We start from the raw sequence: 25,554 nt of genomic DNA, 5'->3' as shown, positions 1-25,554 counted from the left end.
TCTGGGACGGGGATGGTGTGAGGGGATAAGTACCAAAAAAACTAAACAAAAAAGTGACTGGGTGAAAGGAGAGGAAAAAAAAAGCCCAAGCGTGAAAGAGCAGCTGACTGCAACGGCTTCAAAAGTTCTCTGCAAGCATGTGTTCAACGAACAAGATCCACAAAACCGTTCTGTTTTCCAAAAGACAGATTTACAGTTAAGCTCTAAAAATGTTTTACAATTTTACAGTCTCCAAAAACCACAAAGATTAGTTTGATTTGTTATACAAACACACAAAAGTAATTAAAAAGACAAAGAAAAAAAACAAGCATTTGCAAAGATAAATGAACATGTTTATAACCGAGGGGGGGGACAGTAGTACTCGATGTTCAACAGCACCTGACAGGAGGTGGATTTCAGGAGCAGGTGGAGGGTGGGTTGGGGTCGTCCCATTTTGCGGTGGAAAATATCCTAAATTGAGTCAAACGTGAAGGTGGAATGTATGTGCTTTTGCTTTTAATCATTATCCAAATCATTTTTCTTTGAAGCCCAGTGCAGGGATTGTTAAATAGAGAAACAAAAGCAGGTGAGTGTTTGATTATGCGGCAGGTGAGGCGCTTTTGATTTGGGGTTTTTCCCCCTCTTTAGACTCGTCAGTGTCACAATACAGCCTTGTAAGGAGGACCCTTCTGTATAAACCTCAGCAGAATTTCACTGCTGCCCGAAACACACACACAACCCACTCCCACTCCCTCCCCCCAACCCGCCACTCCCACCCCCCCCAATCCCAGCTCAATATCGATTTTGCCATCAAACAAGGGCTCTTGGTGGCAAGGTGGAGGAAAAACTAAGCAATCACAGTGTTTGTTGAAAATAAATGGACAGTTTAATAACCTTTGTTTGTTTGTTTTTGTTTAAAGTGGAATAAAACCAGCCATTTTTTGCCAGTACACTAAGAAAAGCCAAAACAGAAGGAATGGACAACTATATAAATGCATTAACTCGCTAGAGAGAGGAGTGGGGGTCAGGAGGGAAGGGACTGAGATGTTAGGAAGGAGGAAGTGAGGGGAAGAGTGGAATGAAGAAAGAAAGATAAGAGGCGAATGTCGACTCTAGGAGACGTTAATTTATTTGGTGGTTCTGGATAAAAACCCTCCCCGCGTGCTATAAGACTAGACTGGCCAGTGGTTTTTAGTTGCTGGCCTGCAATGGAGTGCCGTGATCGAGGGAGGGTGACAGGGATGGATTAAATGGTGGGGGTGAAAGAGTAGTTTTCTGGGGGGGGTCCTCCTCTCATATCTGTTTTTAATATTTGTCTGAAGGGCAGGTACTATTCATGCTGTTGGTTATACAGAAGGGAAGTCGGGAGGCTGGGACTGAAAAAGTGGGACGAGGGAATGAACGGGTCGTTTATGTGTACGAAGAGGAGGAAGTAGAGAAGAAAGAGGAAGAGAGATAAAAGGAGGAGGAGGAAGAGGAAGAAGAGTGTGGGGATGGGTTAACAGTGAAGTGCGCTCTAGTTCTCTCCATCGCCGGCCTCACCCTCATCTCCCTGGTTTTCCGATGTCCACAGCTGCAGAGAGAGAGAGAAAGAGAGAGAGAGACATCTTTCAGTGTCGTCTTCCAGACTGCGAGGTACAAAAGAAGGTTTGAGCATCTTCAAACACTCAGCGTGAGCATCTCTAACAAGTGTTTCGTGATGCTGTCGAGATATTTTTGGTAGTCCATCTTCATCTGCTTTTATTTTCACCATTTCTCCTCCAGTCCAGTTCACTCCAACTCCACTTCCCAGAAAGCTTTTCAACAACCAGGAGTGAATATACTGCAGCAGAATAGCTGCTACATATAAATACACAGATCTGCAAGGGGGAAACGTACAAGTCCTGATTCGGTGCAGCTCAGGAGCAGGAATCTATTCAGTGCAATCTTTTTGTCATTATTACGGTTTTAGAAATCCCTGTGTCAAGCTCCCCTCATGATAATAACAGTTCAAGGGCAAAAACAGAGTCATAAAGAACAGCATTCTTTACTGAAGGCAAAAACATTTACTTCTGAGTTTTGTGGCTGCCAAGAATTGTTCTATTATTACACTTAATTGTAGCTTCTTGAAAGAACCACAGTATTAGGGCTCATTCAAGTACACTTGAGGTGCTTAAAAATGCACTAACACCAGCTGCAACGAGTTGATGACCAATTGATAATGAAAGAGCCACTCCCAAACTTAAAGGGTGACCTTTGAGGTGGTTTTCCCTTTGTGATAAATATAAATGGTGAATCTTCTAATTAAACATGGCCAGCGTTTCAAATAACGAGGTTTGGTATGTAAGAGTAATCCCTATAAAGAAAAAGCTCAGGCGCCAGGCTGCTATAAACACTCAGAGTGGTTCTCTTGGAGATCTGTACTGATGTCGAAGAGAGTGGATACCTGTTATCGGATCATCTGAGGCAGTGTTTCCCAACCACTTGAAAATGATGAGGTGTGCTGTGGAAGATTATTTGGTTCCACCTGATTAGTACTCTAAGCGATCAGCGTGAGTAACGGGCAGAACAATTACATTCTTCCTCTAGAGGGCAGTACAACGATCTGCTAAGGATACGTTCACACTGCAGGTCTTGATGCTCAATTCCGATTTTTTGATCAAATCCGATTTTTTTTGTCTGCTCGTTCACACTACAAATAAAATGCGACAGCAAACGTCCTCCAGTGTGGACGCTCAAAGTGGCCCGCATGCGCGAAAGAAGATGTAACACACAACGCGCTCTGTTTAGACCCAGAGTAAACAGTATTGTTTGACTGATGGCCCTTAATATAAAGACTTCGGACTTCACGTTTCCCAATTTTTGCTTAAGTTATTTTGTTATTTACATAATAATGTAGATAAACTAATAATTATCCTTATTGCTGTTTAAGAGAGGAGCGGTGCTTCAAAGGATAGCTGCAGATTTCTGTCAGAATCTGCAGATTATACAGTACAAATAAAATGTTCACGTTGTCTTCCCAACAGTTTCACTGACATCTACACTGGATGGCTAGGAAGCGTTCGTGATGTCTTCTCCAGTGCTGATAATTAGCGTCTGTCTTGTGTCAGTGATGTAAAAGACGGATTTAATGCAACTTGACCGTTCAAACAGCAGTCTCTTTCTAAAACATCGGGTATGTATCGGATTCAGTACCACATACGAAAGTGACCCAAATCGGATTTGAAAATATCGGATTTGTGCCGTTCACACTGTCATAGCATGATCGGATATGGGTCGCATAGGGTCAAAAAAAAAAAAAAATCTGATTTGATGCGCTTTCGCCTCCAGTGTGAACGTAGCCTAAGTGGGTTGCCAACTGCCAGCAAAACAAGACGACGGAGAACAAATGACATAATAGTCATGCTGTGAACGCAGCGCTTAACAGCAACAGATAAATATTTGAAAAGAGAAAGTACCCGGGTCCTGGAAGAAATTTAGCCCAGATGAAGGCCATAGCCTGAGTAGTGGTCCACAAAACAAAACCAAAAAAAAAAAAAAAAAAAAAAGGATACTGGGGACATGTCAAGCAAAGTCCACTATACCTGGTACACGGGGAAATTTATGAATATGCTTTCTGTGGCATCTTTGTTTGGTGGTGTACCGTGTGATTTTTGTAATGTCAAATATGTGCCGTGGCTTCAAAAGGTTGGGAAACACTGCTCTGAGGCACACATCTACATTTCACTGTGTGTTATACTTGTATAACTATGCATGTGACAAATAAAGAACCTTGAACCATCTCTGGCTAGTAACACAGAAGCTCACCTTCTGTTTGCATGGGGCAGACAATTGGAAAAACTTTAACTTAAAGAGAGGAGCTAAAGCAGCTTGTTTTAGACAGAAAATGAACTGAAGGTCTGAACCAGGGGTGTCGACCTCCAGGCCTTGAGGGCTGGTGTCCTGCAGGTTTTAGATCTCACCCTGGGTCAACACACCTGAATCAAATGATTAGTTCATTACCAGGCTTCTGGAGAACCTCAAGACATACTGAGGAGGTAATTTAGCTTTTTGAATCAGCCGTGTTGGATCAAGGACACATCTAAAACCTGCAGGACACCAACCCTCGAGGCCTGGAGTTCGACAGCTGTGGTCTGAACCAAGGCCCAGTATTTAAGAAAAAATAAAATAAATAAATAACAGCTCAGATCAACATACATGACACCATTTGATTTTGTTTTCATATATATTTTGATCTCATCCTTATCGTTTATTTCTTTTATTTTTAACCCATTTCCTTCAATTGCAGATTTACAATTATTTTTGGATATTTCTGCAACTATTGAATCCTAAAAATAATCCTTTGAAATAAAAATTTGGTTGTACACTAACCAGCCACAATATTAAAGCCACAAAGTCTCATTTCCCACTAATCCTTGTTCTGGGAAAACCTTGGGTCCTGGCATTCATCTCAGAATGACGCTGATAGGCACTTACCCACCTAAATATTACTGCAGACCAAGCACACCTCTCATGGAAAGGGTACTCTGACAAGAGGAGGAGAAGGAGAAGAAGCAGCAAAAACTGCCCGAGGAACACGACAAAGAGAGAGTCCAGTTCCACTAAGCATCTTCAGGATGAACTAGAACAAACCCGGATCTACGGAGACCCCACCGCCCGACCCACAGGACCCAGAGGATAAGCTGCCAACCTCTCAGATACCGCAGGACAACCTCATGTCCATGTTCCAATGGTTCAGAGTTGTTTTAGTGGCACGAAGCAGCCCTAAACAATAGGTAGCAGGTAGTTTTAATGTTGTGGCTGATTGGTATATCACTTAAAACACAGAGTGGGCAGAAATGCCGGATTAGCGATGCACTGATCAGATACAAACACAAAAACTGGACCGGATATCTGTGATAGAGAGCCAATTCATCCAACCAGCTCTATGCTCCTCTATTTATCCTGTGGCTTGGTCTCATTTATTCATTTGCTCAATTTAAATTAAAAAAAAAAAAAAAAAAAAAAAAAAAAGACCAAACAAACAAAAACTTAGTAAATTTACTTGTTCAAGGGGAGCCTGGTTCCGTGTTAAAAATAAGAAGAGGTACAATCAATACCAGTGTTAATTATCCGTTTTCCTAACTGTGAGGAAGAGGCTGTAGCAGGCGATCCAGCCAGCGTATCAGATCGGAACTACAAACACTTGATTGGTGCATCCCTGGTAAGCGTGACTCTTATAAGTTTAAAAGAGAACAAGCAATGCTGTAGTATGTGTATTGTGCACACAAATATACTTCAGCATTTTTATTTGTGGATTCTAGACGGCCAAGCTTAAAGACTTAAATTTGCTGGCTGATGTGCAACAGTCAGCAATGTGTAAACGTTGCTGCATATGAATGAAAAACAATTCCACTCAACATATTCTTCTAATCATCAGTATCCTGCTGGCAGGTAGCATTAAATTAATGCAGCCTGTGAGTCTGTGATCATGGTAATATGATGAATCAGTCATCGACACTGTTGTTCTTCGCCATCGGATCCTGGCAGAAGAAAAGAGAGTAGAGCAAAACCTTGGCAAGTGGCTGCAAGCTGCATATCGGTGCTGTGTGCTCGGTTGTTGGCCAACACATAAAAAAAAATGTGAAACAGGATTTAATGGCAGCTGGAGTTGAAACACTGATGTGAACTCTGATTTGCATTCTTGAGCTTTAGCAGAGTTTTGTCCCAACCATACCCAACAGGAAACCCGATATAACAGTGTCTGTGAATCACATCGCATTTATGTTTTACACTCAACAATTGCAAGTTGTGCCACTCTCCTCTAAGAGACCTTTAATTATTTCTAATTCTAATCCTGAAACTCATCGAGTTTCAGTAACGACCCCTGTTCACAGGTATACTCACAGTGAGGTTGTCCCTTAGTAGCTGCATGATCAGCGTGCTGTCTTTGTACGAGTCCTCGTTCAAGGTGTCGAGCTCGGCAATTGCCTCATCGAAAGCCTGCAGGGAGAAGTTCACTGGTTAATTTCCTTCTGAAAACTTGTTTTCACTGAGACAAGCTTAAAAAACAAAACAAAAAAACCCCCCCAAAAAACATGTATGAGTTACAGCTATATGAAAGATATAGCATATCCAAATTGAGGACAGCTCTTTAATATTAGCTCCAATAAATCGCACTGGACCAAATTGAACTTGACTCAACGGTGTTTCATGGACAGGTGTGAGCCATTTCTCTGATGCTTCTTTGATCCATTAAGCAAGTAAAACATCTGCAGTTGCCAATTGTGATATTTGGAAGCTGTTGCTATGAACCAACAACGTGCTGAAAGCAGCTGTCAAAATAAACAAATCCACTGAAAGATAGCTGGGACACAAATGTAAAGAAACTGATCACAACCATGGTGGATGATCACAGGATCGTTTCAATCATTTCAATAGCAAAAAACACCTTTCATACCAAAAAGCCAACTATAGAAAACTCTCCAGAAGGTAGACATTTCATTATCCCAGTCAAAAAAATAAGGAAAAGACCACAAAGGAGAAAATACAGAGGTTTGTAGACCATTGCCCTGTAGAGTACAGGAAGCACACACCCAGCCGCAGATATCGTGGACGAGTGGTTGTTTTTGTTATTTAAAGTTCACTTGAAGTCTGCTGTGGGCGTCTGCATGGAGCCTCATGCTCAGCGTTTGATTAAATTGTGTCAGTCCGACCCAAGCAAACCTAAAAAAGCCAGGCAAGTTCTGGAAGAGTGCAGACGAGTGAAGCAGAGATAACCTGTACCACAGGCGGAAAGAGAAGAATCCACATTCTGAACGATCGCACACTTGGACGCTAGACCTTCTGCTCAGATTCAGCCCAATGCAGCAAAGTTTGACTGTTGTGTGCTAAGCAATACACAATGGGTGGACAATGACCCAAAGCATACTTCAAAAGCAACTCAGGAGAAAGAAGGGGAATACTGTGTAAATGGCTGACTGAGAGTAAAGGCCCGAAAAGGATCATAAAAGAGGAAACCCAGTGCTGATGGAGTCATTGGTTCCATATTTTAGCCCCCAATTCTTCAACTGTGAATTAAATCAGCTGATAATCTGCATTTCAACTGCATCCTGATTATTAGTTTTCAAAATAACAGTGGTATATAGAGCAAAATTTGGTTTTAGCAGTAAATGGCTGTATTTGTCTGGGAGGAAGAGCTCAGGAGCTGGTGAGACTCCATGTGTCTTATGACTGTTAAATGACAGACTGTTCAGTGGAGGAAGGACCACCTGTCTAATCTGCATTTCAATAAAAACGGCAAAAATGCAAATTCAGCCATCGTACATGAGTAAATAAAGTGTTAAAGACCAACCTGCTTAGCCAAAGAGCAGGCCTGCTCGGGCGAGTTGAGGATTTCGTAGTAGAAGACGGAGAAGTTGAGGGCTAGGCCCAGCCGGATGGGGTGTGTTGGCTGCATTTCCTTCTTGCTGATGTCGAAGGCATCCTGGTAGGCCATCTGAGAGTTCTCCACCGTATCTTCACAACACAAATGACCAGTTATCACGTGCTGTGTGAAAAGGTAAACAATCTTTCCCATTTAAATATATCAGAGGTTCGTTCAGACTACTTACTCTTCTTTGAGTCCCCAGAGGCCACCTCTGACAGGTATCTAAAGTAGTCTCCTTTCATTTTGAGGTAGAACACCTTGCTCTCCGCTTGAGATGCGTTGGGAATGAGGAATTTGTCGAGCAGGCTCTGAAACAGACAGATGACAAGTTTTTTTTCCATTTTGCACTTAGACATTACAGGTTGAGTATTACATAAAGACACACGAGTGGAAAGTAAACAAACACCTTGAACACAGAGGGTTTTGCTAATATTTCTCAGTCTATTTGCATTACGGCCTTTGCTAAAGCCAAACATGTGATGAATACAAACACCATTACCAACAGCTAAAGAGTAAACACCCGAACCTCAATTACGCTCATTTAATTGACTCTCCCATCCTACACATTTAAATAATGGATGGAGGCAGTCCTTTGGCAATCACTAACAGCATCAAGCTGCCAGACGCTTCTTTACACGTGCTTGTCGAATAGCTGAATAGCTTTAGAAATTCACTACCCCCATCCACACCTTTCAAATGCACGATTACTGGTAACTGTATCTGACCATTTCCTGATGGCTACCTGTGCTTCTGCTGATCCCACCATTCCAGGTGTGTGTGTAGATAGATTTTCTGTTGAAGACAGCTTCTCTTTTTAGTTAAAAATTACTGCTAATGTTTGAAAACTGTAAAGCCTTTAAAAAGTTTGACTTGTCTGAATACATCAAAAGGTCTACTTCTCTCAACACCCGTACTTTCGCTCATTTTTATCCAGTAGATTTATTTTAAGAACACTGCTATTCCTTAATATGCATGGTATATTACTGAGCTATGATGTTTTTCCCCACTAGCTGTCATATACTGTACTGCTACAAATGCGAATGTTCAAAGTGCTCAAAGTTTCCATGATGAGGTCAGTGTTTGGACAAGTAATCATGTGAGCCAAATGCTCAACTTCACTTCGGTTTTTTCCTCTCGCCTCTGTGTGATCTCAATAAAAGCGGCAATCTCCCACCCTCATACGATCGCCACCACTCTGGTAGTGAGTACAGAAGCCCCGCCCACCTGATGTTCAAACCTATTTATGAGGAGAAGCCAATCAGAATCAGGAGGAGGAGAGCTAGACCAGCTGGAGTCAAAAAGAAGAGGATGAAATGAGGGTAACACGGATGGGGATTATTTTGAGCTGGAAATCCTGCGAAGCCATTCTACTAAAGCATGAGAAAAAAAAAAAGTGGAGCTAGATATGGGCATGGTGGGTGTAATTAATTGTGTTTTCTGTATTATCACATATATAAGACTCCTCTGTGCGAAAGAAATAAAGCCGTGTCCCAGTGCCTTGGGCCACCTGCTTATTAATGTGTTCTTTGTCTGAAAAGACGAGAAAGCCAGGTTTGCTGCCGGGGTGACACCAACTTCAAGCATGTGTGTCACGGTTCATACCGCTGTTGCTGTCCTCATCTGATCGTTTAAAGAAGGGTTTTACTCTGACCATGTGATCAGCTCTCACTTTACCCCAGAGCCTCTTCCTCACTGAGGTCAGCTTTGTTTCAGTGATTACAATGATTCTGTTTTAATCTGCTGACTCCAGTAACCTGTCCTGGGAATGTCATGTAGACATGATATAGGGGCGGTAGCCATTTTAACTTTAGTCACTTGCACTCGGCGCTTTGACTTCTGAGCGAATACAGCGAGGAAATGCCTACATGTGATCCTGAGCTGATAACTTCGAGATGACAGAGCAACTAAAGAATGATTTGCCTCTTTTAAGTAGTTCCTGTAAAAGGAAAAAAAAAGTCACAAAACTGAATTAAAAAAAAATAAATAAATAAGCTGATTTTCCAGTAAGTGTTTTTCTTCTGGCGCTCCAACTAAAACTGAGCAGTGACTGTGGATAAGTTCAGCGTCAAAAACAAAATGAAGAACAACATGTAATTTTTGGCAAGCCTTTGGCTATTGATGACTTTGCACAAGGTTAGCGAGTGCTCCGTCTATTCCGCATTTCAAGTTTGCAGCACGCCCGTCCACTCCCCACAGCAGTTGCTAAATCAGGTTACCTACGTTTTATTTTAGCAACAAATACACCTAATTTTAAAATGCAGAATTCATATTTCAGCTTACAACAAAACACTACTCTTGGAGAGCCAATATGATGCGATATGATGATCCAGTGGTACGCTGTTCTAGGTCAGGGTTACTGACATATTTTTCCATCCCGTGGATGCATCAAAGCTCTCCCCTTCCAAGCTTCCTGCTGCTTTAAGGACAGCATGTCTCTACCCATCCTTTTCTCCCATCATTCCTACAGCACCACATCACTGCGGAGGCTTGAAGATGGTTTGACCTTGAAGATATTATTAGAAGTCTGCTCATGCGCTAAAAAATTTGAGCTGCTTTGACCTTGAGCAATTTATGTTCTAGCCTTGTCAGGACCTGACAGTGAGGCCTAAGTCATATTTATTGCTACAAGTGTTTAAAAACAAAAAACAACTGTAATTTCTCACAACACTTTAACAGCTCCTTTAAAGTGACACTTGAACAGCTGAGTAAGGCCTTTATTTATACAGGAAGCTTCACCGAAAGTACTTTCCAGTTGAGGCAAAAGTATTAACGTTCCAAGTGTTTGAAAATGAAAACAAATGAGGATACTTGAAGCCTATGAGGTCACTTCAGGTTCAGACACAATTACTGTATTTTCCTTCAGCCATCCTTTATCTGAAGTCTGCACTAACAATAAATTATGAGGTTGGAGTGTGATGGAAACATAACTCACTCTGGGCTGCTGAAACAACATCAGCAGTTGGCTTATACCCAGTATATTGGGTTGATTCTGTTTGGTACAATTTCACAGGTCACTTTTGTTATTATATGCACTTTGGTTGTTATAAATTATATTTAAGAAGTGGGACAAGCCGTAACTTGAAAAAAATAGATAAATTAATAAATGTTATTCCAGTTCGTTTGCCTAAAAAGTAAAAGATGCTGGGAGGAAACAAATCCCTCTGGTGTTACATCAGGAAGGGCATCCAGTGTAAAAACTGCCAAATCAAACATGTGGAGCTACCTGCTGGGAGCAGCCAAAAGTATCTTCTGTGTTTGCTCTTTTACAGGCACCATATGGACTGTCGTTCAACTGATTCACATCGTTCAGCTTGATGGTTTTGAACCAAAATGACCCAGAATTCGGTAATTGTATTCATTGACATTATCACGAGGAAGATTTCCTGCATATATATTAGGGGTGCAACGATACATGTATCGATATCGAACCGTTCAATACAGTGCTTTCGGTTCAGTACGCATATGTATCGAACAATACTAAAATTTTTTATTTATTTTATCAACTTTTCTTCTGACGATGCTGTCTGTGTTGAGCGCTCAGTGGATCTGCGTTCGACTTATCCGCCTAGGCTGCACTGTCGAGCGCAGATCCACTGAGCGCAGCACAAACTAGCAAGACAGAAGCTAAGCTCGTTGCAACATGGCAAATTGAACCTCCCCCACCCTCATTCAGATCTGGCGTTTGGAACTATTTTGGTCTTCGTGTGAAGTATGACCCTGAAGGTAAGCGCGCCATGGACAAAAGTAAAAGAGTATGTCGGATGTGCCACGCAATGCTCAATTACATGGGTGGGAACTACTGCGTTAGTGCAGTTTGCTGGTTAAGGTGTTGACGCCATCCAGCCCCACGCACGGGGCGATCCGCGGTAGCTCGTTAACGGAGATTTGCCGTGTTGTGGCGTTAACGTCATTTCAGATTAACGCTGACAGCACTAGTGGGAACACAACGAATATGACTGCACATTTACACCGACATCATCCTAGTGCAAAGACAAGCGGAAGCAGACAAAAACAACAAGCACGCACGCTACAAACTTTACCCGAGTCATTTAGACAGCCGTTAGCACATGATTCTCCTTATGGGGACCTGATATGTTTAATATGCTGCTGAGAATATACCCCAGAAGAAGCGTATAGTATAGCTTTTATTTTGGAAAGAGCCATTTCTCTGTAATAAACTCTCTTTTCCAAAGATGAGTGATTTCTCAATCAGATATTTATATTTGTTTCAGCAACATTACATTTAAAAACTGTACTTTTGAATTAAAATATATATTTATAATTTTAATAAATGACTAAAAAGGCATGAACATTTTTTGTATCGAAAAAAAATCGAACCGTGACACCAAAGTATCGAACCGAACCGTGAATTTTCTGTATCGTTGCACCCCTAACATATACAGGTAACTGCTGTATAAAAGCACACTTGCTCATTGGAAGAGTGACTCTACTGAAACGGGCAGTATTCAAGTGCACTAGTAGTGACACAGCATTACATCCAATGATACAGCATAAGTCAAATGTAAGCACAAAAGTAAGCAGTTAGTGTTTTCCCTGGAAATTTGAAGTATCACATAACTGTTTGAATATTTAGCTTGACGGAATTTTGCCTCAAGTGGCGAAACATTTCCTCCATACTTGGCAAAGTGTGGTGGTTTGCTGGAAGTGGTAAAAAGTACATGTAGTACCTTAAAAAAAAGCATCATCAGAAACTGATACACAACTCTTGCTTTTAGACATGCTTGGGCTTGTCTCGTCGTTGAACTCGAGGGACTGTAAACTCAAGGCATTGTTATAGCAATGATAGTGCTATATAGCCTTTTTATGTCACGTAAAAATTTGTACCGGTATTATCATGTACGATATGATGTGGCACAACCCTACAGCATTAAATTAGCACACTAATGACCTTCATTCTTGTCGTGAACGTTCATAAGGCATTTTACCACGATTACTTGCAAGTACTTTATCTGAGAAACACTTTGCATAGCTCCCTGGGATTGTGCAGGACCATGATGTCTTTGCGCAGTGGTCAAGAGTTTCAGAAGAAAGAAACACGCAGTAACTGATATGAAGCTGCCTGGCTAAACATTTATGCATAACTTTTTCACACAAGATCATAAAAATAATCTTGTGCAAGAACAAAGTCCATGTGAGATTCAAGAAGGGTGTCTAGTCAATGGGGTTACCGCTCAATATTAATTTGCTGGGAGTACGCACGGTTACTGTCACTTGGCACTGCAGTATTAACAGCACTGCTAAATGGGCAAGCTGTGTCATCTTAAGAACAATGGGGGGGTAATACACAGCTTAATCTGCCCACACCATCCCCCCTTTGGAGCACACGTGCGCGTGCACAGCTTCTTCTATAGAAAAGTGAACACAAATAAAATTAATCAAATGTGCCAAGTGGGGCAGCAAAGCAAAAAACCGAGAAGAAAATTAAAGCTTTGTTTGGCAGCTCTCTCAACAGCTGCCAGCTACGTTATTACCGGTACCATCTCCACAAGTAGCACCATATGACAGCCAGAAGGGATCAACTACAGTGTGCCTTCCTTCACCATCTTCTGCCTTCTCTTAAGTATTGCCGTTCCTTCTATCATCACAACCATCCATTTTCTCCTTTCTTTCACTGTTCCTTCACAACTCCTCGTCCCCCACCCTCCTCCTCTCTGCCCCACTCTTGTTCATACCAGCACGTCATTGCAGATTTCTTGAAGTTCACCCTCGATCTTCACGCGGTAATCACGGGCCATCTGCTGTTTCTTCTCGTTCCCCTCCGTCTTCTGCTCGATGCTGGAGATGACGCGCCAGGATGAACGGCGTGCCCCCACCTATTAGCAAAGACAATGCAAACCAGAAGGAGTCACATTAAAAAACAGCATCTTACTGCATCTGATCTACAACTAAATGAGAATGAATTTAAGTATATCTAAGGTTTATTCGGGGCCACAATGCACCTTTGATTAAAGCATTACCATACATAACAGATGCCTGTGCATTTTCTTGATATGTTGGGTTTCAATCTGCACATTGTGGCGTGTATTTGCTCTTCTGAAGAAGTGACTATCAGGCTGCAGCACAGGCTGATATCTGCACAGAGTATGCTGAATCTGAAGCAGATGCTGATTGCCCATCAACTGATGCGGGCATCTGAGTAACCATGATTAAAAATGCAAATATTCAGGGTTGATTTTGGATAGTTTTGGTACATAGTTGGACATCAACAGCTGCAACAAATCATCAGGGCACAAAGTCATTAATGTCATTCTAAAATGTTAGAAATCACAAGTCTTTTTAATCACAGCATCAAAACTGATGAGCTGAAATGAGATTACTGAAAATAAATTAGATGAATAATGCTAATAATACTGCTTTTTCTTTTTTGCTTTTCATTTCCATTTATCCCACCTTCATTGTCTTGTATCGTTTTATTAATTAATATCTTTTTTCCAAGTCTGTCACTGAATAACAGTTCACAAAATTAACTGCAAAACCAGACGAAACCCGTCTGAACTGCAGTGTTTTATTTCCTACGTCCGAACTAAACACATATATACTATCCACTTTGCTGCAGTTGCTGTTGAAGCAGGCAAAATCAACTGAACTGTGTACTACTTGGTGCAGGCAAGCTTTAAGAAAAACCCCAATGATAAACAGAGCGGCAGTGCAGGAAAGCCTCGGGCTGTTCTTACATAATTTGTGCTTCAAACTTCAAAATCTTTACAGAAAAAAAATAAAAACCACTAAATGTAAAATGCACAGCTAAGAACAGTCTTAGAGCTGAACGAGTTGGCATTTTAGTGACTGATTCGTGCCAAGATGGACTACACTATGGCTATGCTGAACTTCAAAAATATTCGGCCACCCAAAACTTTTACAGTAAAGGTTTCCAAATAAATCTCTGAGAATGATTTAAAAACAGAGGACTGAAGGGAGGGACTCGTTTATAGCTGACATAGGTGCTATAAATGTATTGTTATCGCTGAGCTGTGAAAGCGCTCTTTCTGCTTTTAAGATCATATGGGGTCAAAGAACACTTTCCTTGTATAATGTGCTGTGGTGACAAACTAAACATGAGAACAAAGAGACTCCTCTATAAAGTCATAACACAGAATTTTATGGTTCCTTTTGCAAAAGATGACAGATTTTTACTTCAAAAGAATTCATTAACACTACGAGTGTAATGTCTCCAGAAAATGATACAATCTGTCAAATTAATCCATTATTATCGGCATTTTAGTTTTGAATATCGCAGTTACAATCACAATTAATTTGGTCAGTACAGTATTTTGGTGATTACTCAACACCATATATCATATAACTTGGAAAGACCAAGGCTATTATTTGAACTGTGAGTCGTAGGAGAATAAATAACAAAAAAATAAATAAAAATTGAAATTTGAAGTGAACAAGCCTCATGGTCAGGAGTACATCTGGGCTTTTAGCTACAAACCTTTACTATCAAAAGATCAAATTTTGAAGAATTTTGACAAAATATTAATTTTCATTTTCACTGCAGAGCAGGAGCAGATCAAATATACTTGTAATCCAACAGTGTTGCCAGTGAAAACAAATCTCAGCATATACACTGTTAAATTCTCAATTTCCTATGCTTATCCAGCAGAGATAAGTGATAAGGATAAAAAGGAAAACCATTAATCATTCCTATAGTCATCTAGCTTTTCATTGAAATCACAGGTCACCACTGATGATGGGCAGTGGCAGGTTTGCAACCTCTGTAATAATAAGGGGGATCCAAAAAAATAAAGCAATTTTTAAAGTGACATTTTCCTATCAATAATAAGAGCAAAATCGTATCAACCTTTCAGTTAGCTGAATTTATAATAGTATACTCATTGTAAATGACCTCTCACGGCCCACCCGTAATACTTTCACAGCTCACCAGGGGGCCGTGGCCGACACTTTGGGAGTCACGGATCTACAGGTTTGCGGGGAGAAGAAGAATATCAAAACGACCCACGCACAAATGATAAGACTGATAGCATACCACGTTCTTGTAGGCGACAGAGAGCAGGTTGCGCTCCTCGTTGCTGAGCTCTGCGCCCTGCTCTGTCACAGCCTTCATGGCAGCCGCCATGTCGTCATAGCGCTCGGCCTGCTCTGCCAGCTTGGCTTTCTGCACCAGGTCGCTCTTATCCATCTTTTAGACTGCAAGAAGAAGGAGACCAGAGTTAGGACTTCACCGCTGCAGCTCTTCATCTATGACCAGAAATGGGCAGCGAAACTATACAGAGATAGAGAGCTTGTGAGAAACAGGTGTGGAAATCAGCGCTTTTAATAAGAGCAGAACATATCGAAGAAGCTGAAAGAAATAGCAGATGTGATAGCTAGAATACTGCACTTGCAGGTGCCACTTTGCAAGAAAACAGGAACGTGTAAAAAGCTGGTCAACCCACTAGCAAAGAGAATCCACATCATCGCACTTAGCGCATCCTAACGTCACATACGAGAGTGTTGGATATACTGGCAAAGACTTAATAAAATGTCTCATAAAATGTCAAAACCTCAATTGCAGCGAAATGGCTGCTCCCCGTTATTTCATCCCCGAGGGCTGCTCTACTCTCCAGATGAATCTGTAGGTCTAAGTAGGCCACATCATCGCCTTTTATATCTACACCATCACACTTTGGATTTGCCACAATGAGCTTTAAGCACTTAACCATTACACATTTAAACTGCTAAGGAAAACACGACTACACCATCACGGCAACAGTAAAATGTACAAACACATTTATACACAAAGCAGCCTTAGCTGCTACAGTTTTAGCTCCGTCAGCAGTTATCTACCAGAGGGAAATTCAAAACTACCTCTCTTTTCAGTTTTAGCATCCTTGGAGCTTACCTGACCTCTCACCTCGCTGTGAAAGAGGGTTTCCCTATGGAGGGCAAAGAAAATATGAGCTATGATAAATGCCACAAGCAGAGGACTTTTATTTACTGTACTTCTCTCACATTTCCCACCATAAATAAAACCAAATCTGAGATTTACAAGTTATTTTTTGACAGATCTGATGTCATTAACACATCATTAAAATGGTTTCAAATTCATTCTGAACCAAGTTCTAGTCTAATAAGAGAATTACTGTCATTAATTCAATATCAAAGATGAAAGCAGGCCACAAAAACAGACATCTGAATTTATTCGGTTATTCTGAGCTGTTTTCTGCTTAACACTGGCTTTTATGTCAACTGCTCAGATTTTAAATTAAAGAGCAGGTTGTAAAGTATCTTTAGATCTGGTGCCTATAAAACATTTTTAGCACTCACTTGGACTTTTTCATGTGTTTTTCCAACAATGACTCACTGAAGATACAATTAGGCCTTGCTGTCAACAATTCGGCCTGTCGAGTCGACTTCTAGTCGACACAGTTTTGGCACCGATTTCAGTCTGGAACTGTCGATCAACATTTCAAATCAGCACAGATCCTATTTCTCCCCAACATTCTCAAACTCTGGCATGTTTCTGTGGTTAGTAATTTTCTGGTAACTGCCACAGTTTATTCATCAGATAGAGATTACCATTCTAGGAGATTTGTTTTAAGCGTGCGTGGACATATTTTTGAATTCTTTCTTCTGGTCAAAAGTAATTCTCCCAAGACAGTTCCATTTCACGAGTAACACCCGTTTTTGTGCGGTAAAAAAGACATTCCTGTGTAAAGTAGCGCCAATGCTGGGTTGTTAGTGGGTTTCCATACACTAACTGTATGCTTCAAATACTTAACACAACAGCTCTGACTTTTTTTTTTGGACGGGGAGGGCATAGGATACCTTGTGCTTTGGGGGTGGTCCTGCTGGAAGACCCAATTCCTGTTTGTGGACAGATTTCCTCAGATTCCTCTGTTCCAATTGAAAACTCATTGTTCCATTAGGATTTAATTTAGCGGCCGCATCCTTCGGAGGCCGCATTTGTAGGCCAATTACATTACAGCGACGCGGCGAAGCCTGTCCAAATTCGAAGACTCCCCCAAATGCGTCCCCAGATTTGAAGGATGGGTCGGGTTTATCCTTCGTGGCCCAACCTATCCCAGAATTCATAGCACGGCTCAGCCAATTCCAGTTTTCAACAATGGCGGCAGCTGCTTAGTTTTAATATTACTCTTATTACTCTTTCTGGGTCACAAAATAAACTGTTAACATATTTTCAGGCGAGAATGTAGCTGTGCAAACTATTGCTCGGTTTATCAAGACATCACATATTTGCAAAGGTGCTCCGACTTTTTCGGAGACGTCTGTTATCCACCAGCTCGATAGCTAGAGGCTCACTAGAGCCGGCGAGAACAGCGAACTCCCGGCACATCATTTTCAAACCCCCGAGGTCTTTCACTTCAGGTTAAACGTGATATATAAGTTGCTCAGATAATTTAAAAATGTTATTGTTTGGCTTTTTCAGAGTTTTATTTGTTCCTCAGTAAATTGGTTTGGCTGAGACTAACGTTACGCAAGTTTTTACACAGCTGAATAAATGTCAAACAGAGAACTGATTAAACAGAAGTGTGAAATGATAGAGAATTTAGTCCAGTGTCCTGTCATTTTACATAGAAAGAACAGACGGCCGAGTTTATTAAACTTCGAGACAATCTGCAAATTTCATTAAAAGTTTAATAAACTATCATCTTGTCTTTATTTTTAGTTAGCACATACCTTAAACAGTTCAAGCTGTAAGCTAATGATAGTTATATAAGAGCAGATGCTGCTGGTGCAATAAGCTGTAGTTTTACGTCCAATAGACGCATGATCTGATTAGTCGACTAATCGCAAAAATAATAGGTGACTAGTCGACTATCAAAATAATCGTTTGTGGCAGCCCTACTTTTACAGGTTACGTTTTTATGTTCCTTCTTCTCTGTCTCTCAATAGTCAAAAAAAAAAAAAAAACCTAAACAAAAAAAAGAAATAAAAAAAACAAGTCTTTGTGGTTCATCCACGGGGGCTTTAGCAAACTCTTAGACAGCAACAGAGCAGTTTTTGGGCAGAAGTAGCTTCCTCAATGCATCCCAATGAGGAAAAGTGCAAAGCATTGTTGTTCAGCTTTCTTCTGTGAAGTCTTCTGGTGAACAAAACAAGACGACGACTTTGGTAGACTAGAAGCTAGTCTTTGTTCGTTTCTGACGTCTATTAAACTCAGTGTCTCATGCTCCTAACAATCAGAGTACTTCTAACGATGCTCGATTTCTTTTTATAATAATCTTATGGAATATATAAATATAAATCCTGGGTTTGAAAAAAAGCACCCAAAGATAAAGTTCCTTTAACCTGAATTCCTTCTAATGACCAGCAGGAGGCGACTGGTCCAGCTGCAAAAAGAAGTCCAGTTGTGTACACGCTCATGGGTAACTGACCTTTCAGCTTGCCAGATCAGTGACTTCAATAAAAACTTTCCCGATGAGTTTAGATTCTCAATCACTAGCTACAAGACCATTCTAAAACAGGATAATATCAATTTTGCAAATTACCATCCCCACTGGTGTCAAAAAGGAAGACAAGGCAGGGCACCTTAGAGCTCGCCTACCTTGTGATTCATGAAAAGGTCACGCAACCAATTTCACATCTACCCCTCGATCCCAAGATTTGGTTTCAAAAACGCTTAGCTCAAGGCTTCACTGACTGCTGGGTGACATCGAGGCTACATGCATCTTGTACGGGGAATTATATATCCTTCCAATAATATGTTGTGAAGATCAGACTTTGAAAGACGCTCATTACTGACGCAAAACTGGGCCCCCACACCTGGTTCAAACCTCATTGACTGAAAACATTTAACTCAGATTTAACCTTTAAATTAACCGCTATTCTCCAACAGGTTCACATAGTCACATACAAAAATATGTTGTTTAATTTTGAATCTTTCCTCCTTTGATAAATGCCTAGGTATAGTATTTCTCATTTATTTTAACTGGCTTTTTCTAGTTAGTTTTGAAATGTGTAACCAAAAGAAAAAAAAAATAAATTCTTGAGAATTCTTTGGCCATATATATGCAAATGTGTCCAAAAATGTCTATTAGCTTTAGAATTAAGCCATAAAATACAGACATTTTTGGTACAGTGATTTTAGCAGTTCTTCCAGTGGTACAAGGTATTATGTCATTTTGGTTTTTTCCCCAGCAGTGACTCTCACTTCTTCAGGCCAACCCTACTGCTGAACTGCGACTGGTAAAGCACATGACAATAGAGGACACTGTGTACACAGAAGCTATCTCAGCAATCTAAACAAGTAGCGCCTTCAAAGTTCCAGGTAGCCTGCCTTACTAGTTCTCTTTTCACATGAGGAATGACATTGTTTTAAGAACAGTGTGTTGTCACAGCAAAGGACACTTGAGGTTGTCTTCTACTAATAAGTATTTTCTTTATATAAAAAAAAAAAAAAAAAAATAGCAAGAAAGAAAGAAAATAACCCAGTTGGGGCAACATTCTGTGTACTTTTTTCAAATCTTAATCTATGATATTAAAAACATGTAACAGTTTACCTCACTGCCACCAGAGGGTGCTGAGGCATTTGTGGAAACAAATAGCCCTCTTTTACTTCTACATTTAAGTGGTTTAGTTGCTTTAACGCTTTCCCTAATTTAATTCACTCCGATCAATATGCAGATTTCTTTGCACACTCAGTCATTTTAATTGTTTATGTTTAAGAATAAGCACAAACAATTATGCATAAGGAAGCATTTTAGGTTTTTGTTAGCATTTTTTTTTGTTGAATGGAGCTCAGATTCCAGGAAAAAAAAAAAAAAAAAAAAAAAAAAAAAGGTATTTTATGTTTATTAGTCAACCAAACAGTAAGTCAATTTGTTTCCTATTAAACTTACAAACTGTAATAAATAATAATATTTTAAAAAATGACTAGCGTGAGGCGCTAACACTTGTATTTTAGTTGTAAGCAATCATAACTGCCAGTCTGAAAATTGGTATTTGTTAATAAATGAAAGGCATCTGCCAAAAAACACACTTAAAGCCTAAATACAGTATCTAGGAAATGTATAATATAATCTATAGGGATGATTTAAAAGAAAATTCAATACCAGATTCTTATCTTTACAACAACTACTGTGAAAATATGAAAAGAATGAGTACCTCTAAACGTCACAGCAGGAGAGCGGACAAATCTAACAAACCTTCAGCTATTCATTCACAACTAAACGGCCACTCCTATTCTTCTGCTGAGTAATTAAAGGCCTCTTGACAGGGAGCGCACCAACAGCACGTATCGAGCGCCAATTCAAAGGCTAACAAGCAGAAATCAATTATCTGCTGATGCTGAGCACAGTTCCATTAGTTTTCCAAAAAAAAAAAAAAAAAAAAAAAAGTGAGACCATTATGATCATTATAAATTCAGAAACCCATTCAGTCCATTATCAGGACACTTGTTGAAGGAAAAATGTGATCCCTCTAGATTCACCAGCGTTTTGTCGAGGCTGACACATGGGTAATATAATTGTATAATTGTTTTACATTGGCAAATCCCACTTTAACCAACATCAGAATATATGACGACTGGTGTTTTAAGTGTGAAATCCATACAAAAAACTTTGAATGTTTTTAATAAAAATATGTATTCAAATGGCATTCAAAAGTTAAGCCAAAGGAGCTGCAACATTTTGCAGAGTGGGTCCTGACAGGGTTGCCGTATTAAGGCAAAACATAATAATCATGAATATTTGAGTTAACTATACTCTTACTATAATCTTAATTGTCTAATAGTTATTTATAACAGAAATCATTCATTTATAACAGGATTTGTGCAACTTTAAATATAATTATAATTTTTATAAAAAGGTTAACAATGTCAGGGACACAGGATCATCTCGTGGGAAGCTGAACACCAGTCACCTCCAGGCTGTAGTGTCTACACGCCTGAGATTGTACACAGGAAGAGGTAGCCAAGGCTGCAGTGGATTCTGAGGACTTTCATGGTTTGTGGAGCGACGGCGAGTTGAAGTCGATGACAAACCGACAATTCGATAGCATGCTGGCAAAAGCTTACAAGTTTAGAGAGTCAAACCCTGCATACAACAAAAGGTTCACCTGCACAAACGTTTTAGAACTTTCATATCATCTCGATGGTCACCCAAAGTCTTCTTGGCTGAATTTGATCTAAACAGTGATTTTAGGGTTTTAGGGTGGGGCAAAAAGCAAACAAGGTCAAACTTGTTTTTGATTTATAATAAAAGACAAAACAAGAGCCTCATAGCAGAATTTTTTTTTTTATCCTAATTATCACAAAACCAAAATCATAATTGATATATAAAACTGATGAATTAATGTTCATCACTGATGGTGGTCACAGAAACACATGATTTAGGTGGTGACAGTGTTTGGCAGGGTGAAGTCCCCCACCACCACCACCTATCATTACCAAATCTCCTATTCAGGTGCCAGATGCTGATGTACTTGTATTAACACGCACCACAGGAAAGCAACTTTATTTTTTTGATGAGACACCAGGACACAGACTGCAGTATTGGTTCCTGGCTATTATTTTGTTTAATGTGTTTCGAACATAATGCATATTAACAAAAGTAATGTTAACTTCATAATTCATCAAAATTTGATTCAAGACACCAGTTTTGCTCAGTGGTTTGAGCAGGCAACCATATCCCAGGACCCAGGTTCGTGTCCAATCCAAGACCCTTTGCTGATGTCTTCCTCCACTCCTGTTTAATCTTCACTGTACTCTCCAATAACACTGATAAAACTAAAATACTAATAGTAGAATTTAAGATATAACATTGAAATGATTTGATTCTGTTAAGAATGTAGGGTTCTGAAAACAACTTGGGTTTTGTAGCGATTGTCATGGGAACTGGATACAATGTCTGATATTATAGACATTTTATTAAAACCAATTAATTAAAAATAATATAAAAAATAGGACAATTTTTGTTCTTGTTTAGGAAGATGTGAGGATCATTTCTGTACCAGGTGTGTCAAACATGGTTCATTACTGTTTGATTGTGTGTAGAAACGATACTCCTACCTAACAAGGCGTGTCATTATTATTATTTTTTATATATACAAAGGATAGATATTATGTAATGGCTTGCATTACCTACAAACACTAAAACGGGGCTCCGCCTCAATTTAATTGCCAGGTCTATCGTGCATCGTAATTCACACAGCTGTGTTATGACATATTAGCACGAGTTAGCACTTAGCATTAGGTAAAATGCCGCTGGTCGCGATTACAAGCGCATTAATGACGCATTGCTTTACCGCCATAGCGAGCTACACATCGGCTTGACATTGATCCAACTCAGTCCAAGCTACAATCGTCTGGCACACGACCAACGTGCTTTGCATTTGCCGTGCTGTTATTGAACCACCTAGCTAAACAATTATCGTTAAAAAAATAAAAAATAAAAAAAATCGAGGGACACCATCTTCAGCTTTGGACCGACACACGCCCAACCGAGTAAAATCCATAATCTCGACAAAAAGAGTCTGACACGGACGTTTTTAAAAACGGCCTCGGGGCACGAATACTGAGGTAACAGCGCTGAGTCGGCCTGCTAGCAGTTACGCCCTCCTTGTCGCATTCCCCTGCGGAATTTTAAGATGGAGAGCTAGATTACCGCCAGCTAGCATGGAAGCTAAACAGTACGGCTGCTTACTGGCTTTAATGGTTAGCCTAGCCCGCTAAGGGGATCTGACCCAGTTCAGTCTGAACGCCGACGAGGTTACACCAAAACCGGTAGCCAAATAATCTACGTAGTTTAATGTTTAATTAGTTCTATGTCTTCACTATCCTAATCGAGCTACATAAAATCGAAAGATCTTGAAATTAAGTCGAATTTGAGGGGAGACTCCCAAGGAATATGGAGGGTGGGTTAGCTTCCATATCGTTTCACTACGGCATGACGGAGTTCGTTTAAAGACAATCCATAATCGCGATGTCTTTTCCAGTCCATGCTGCGAATAATGAGGCCAGATATTACGATCGTCATATGGCAGATAGCGTCTGCGGTTTAGTTTGTCGCTAGCCGCGGCGCCATGTAGCTAGCACTGACTGCTAAAATGTCTGAGCTCTCGCGACGGCTGGGGTTGCTAAGCTGTCAAAATGGCCAAACTTGGTGCCGCTTCCCCCCCTTTCACGGGACCGCGGATCGCGCATGCATCGATCTCATTCTGGGCCTTCAAAATTAAAGATCAGTGGTATAATAACTGCATAGAGAGCAGAGGCAACCGCTCATATGTGTTTTATGGATTATTTCTCGTTATCCGGCCACATTCTCGGCCTAAACCCTCGCCCCCAGCCCCAGACCACAATAGGCACCTTCCGCCGCAGAGGCAGGCAATGGGGCTACCACTCGGACTGCTCCTCTCCACGAAAGACTGTGTTTACACTGTCTATAAGACGATAATCGAGTAATATGCTGGTGAACTCACATTTAAGATGTACTAGGAATCCCGATTTTATTCTCTCAACGATGTGAGTTTGTCAAGCCGTCCTCCGCTCGCTGCTCAGGGTATTCAGGGCAGTACCACTTCCGCCTGCTCTGACACTTCCGCTTCCTCTTAACCCCACCCCTCCCCCCGCCAGTATCCACGGCAACCGCGCCAGGGGGTTTCCTAAGCATCTTGCGAGGGGCTTTGACGTCAGGAGGGCCATGGCAACCGCTACAGGATGACGTGCGTCGGTCTCCGTGGCAACTGTCTCCCTGAGGCTGCTGCTGTCGTATCTGAGTTCGCCGTCGTGTCAGCTGACACAGCTCTGTGTGGGTTACACTGATTTATTTATTTTTATTATTTTCAAGCATTTATACTTTGTAACAAGGAGTCCTGTTTCTTTCAGTACACCACCCACACAGCAGTAGATCATCAGGTATACTGTTCATCTACTTTTACTATATATTTTATCCGCAATATATATAAAAAATGTCAAGATGAAGGCTATATGTCTTCAATATCTTCTTCATTCATTCATTGATGGCTTAACCTCTATCACCAGTCAATAAACTGTCTCAAAGGATCAACATATGGCCCATCAAACCCAAGGAAGGTGAAACTGAAAAATGAAACCAATGCACAAGTTCCACAAAATACAGTTCTGTTAATAGCCACACGCATTCAAATCAGGTTATTTTTCTCATAGTTAGCAGATAATACAGCATTGTTTTTAATCATTTCTGATCAGATATCCAAATCTTTATAAGCCATATCAGTTTTTTTTTTTCAGACATATTGGGTCGACATTTAAATTTGAAAAATAAGTGAGATTCCATGATTAAAAGCAAACCTTAATTCCACTATCGGTAAAAATAAAATTGATAGAGCAAACAGTAACAGTTATTCTATTTTACAAAATAATCCCAAAAAATTGAATAGCTGATTTCAAAGGAATAATTCAGTTTTTGGAAGAATTCTGTTAACAACCATGGAAAGGATCTCAAGATTAACTGGACCAATATACACTTTAACTGTATCAAACAAAACTATTAAAAAAAACAAAAAAAACAAATTCACTATAATTTACTTGGAATAATAAACAACATTGCATTTGAAAAAGCAACAAAATTGGTAGAAATGAGAGGTGATTAATTTTTTGAAGTAATGGTAATAAAGTAAAGTAACATCAGCGACGGTTTAGTATTCCAGTTTATCTTTTTCAAAAAGCTTATTTTAACCCCTTAAAGTTGCCATTCAAGTTATCTGATAAATGCTTTATAAGCACAGTTTGGCTCCACATAATACTTCAATCTGCATATATAAACAATATATTATATAGAAAATATAGTGATTATTGCAGATTGAAGTATGTCAAGATGTCAAGATCACTATATATTCTATATAATATATTGTTTATATAGAATATATAGCAATTATTGCAGATTGAAGTATTATATGGAGCGTATTGTTTTTATATTCTGTTATTATCGTTTACTGCTTGTATTATTTGATGAACATGTTTGTTAACAATTATAACAACAATTGTAACTTTGCTCTTCTCCGTGAACTGCTAACAGACCAACATCAGCACATGTAAGACTATCCCAGTGAGCATACATATTGAGCACTATGCCCCCATCTGACAACTGATGCTTTATGCAGGTTGACAGGCAATTTTTAGCTTCCCACGAATGACCAACAGACTACCAAGCTGAACTACAGTTTCTCTATTAATACCCACACAGTCCCATGTTAAGATGCCCAAAGCAGCCATTAAAGAAGAC

General features: G+C 40.1%; 1 protein-coding gene across 1 annotated transcript; it reads right to left on the bottom strand.

Annotated features, from left to right (window-relative positions):
- Positions 1-842: 842 nt before the first annotated feature.
- ywhaba (tyrosine 3-monooxygenase/tryptophan 5-monooxygenase activation protein, beta polypeptide a) lies at positions 843-23,899 on the bottom strand. Its single transcript, XM_026167310.1, has 7 exons — positions 23,771-23,899; positions 15,378-15,538; positions 13,060-13,200; positions 7,551-7,674; positions 7,292-7,455; positions 5,845-5,940; positions 843-1,552 (listed from the first exon to the last, which is right to left on the bottom strand). Exons 2-7 carry the CDS (start codon positions 15,528-15,530, stop codon positions 1,496-1,498), a joined length of 735 nt encoding a protein of 244 aa, XP_026023095.1. The 5' UTR covers positions 15,531-15,538; positions 23,771-23,899; the 3' UTR covers positions 843-1,495.
- Between the last annotated feature and the right edge of the window lie 1,655 nt (positions 23,900-25,554).

This window comes from Astatotilapia calliptera, chromosome 5 (assembly GCF_900246225.1).
Source record: "Astatotilapia calliptera chromosome 5, fAstCal1.2, whole genome shotgun sequence".
Classification (NCBI taxonomy): Eukaryota; Metazoa; Chordata; class Actinopteri; order Cichliformes; family Cichlidae; genus Astatotilapia; species Astatotilapia calliptera.
This window is presented reverse-complemented; position numbering and strand designations above follow the sequence as displayed.

Bases quoted from the DNA above. Each gene is read 5' to 3' on its own strand.
- ywhaba (XM_026167310.1), bottom strand. From the start codon at position 15,530: ATGGATAAGAGCGACCTGGTGCAGAAAGCCAAGCTGGCAGAGCAGGCC. The intron at 7,456-7,550 runs GTAAGTAGTCTG...TGTGTTGTGAAG, and splicing joins CTCTGGGGACTCAAAGAAGA to ATACGGTGGAGAACTCTCAG. The intron at 1,553-5,844 runs GTGAGTATACCT...CTCTCTCTGCAG, and splicing joins TACTAAGGGACAACCTCACT to CTGTGGACATCGGAAAACCA.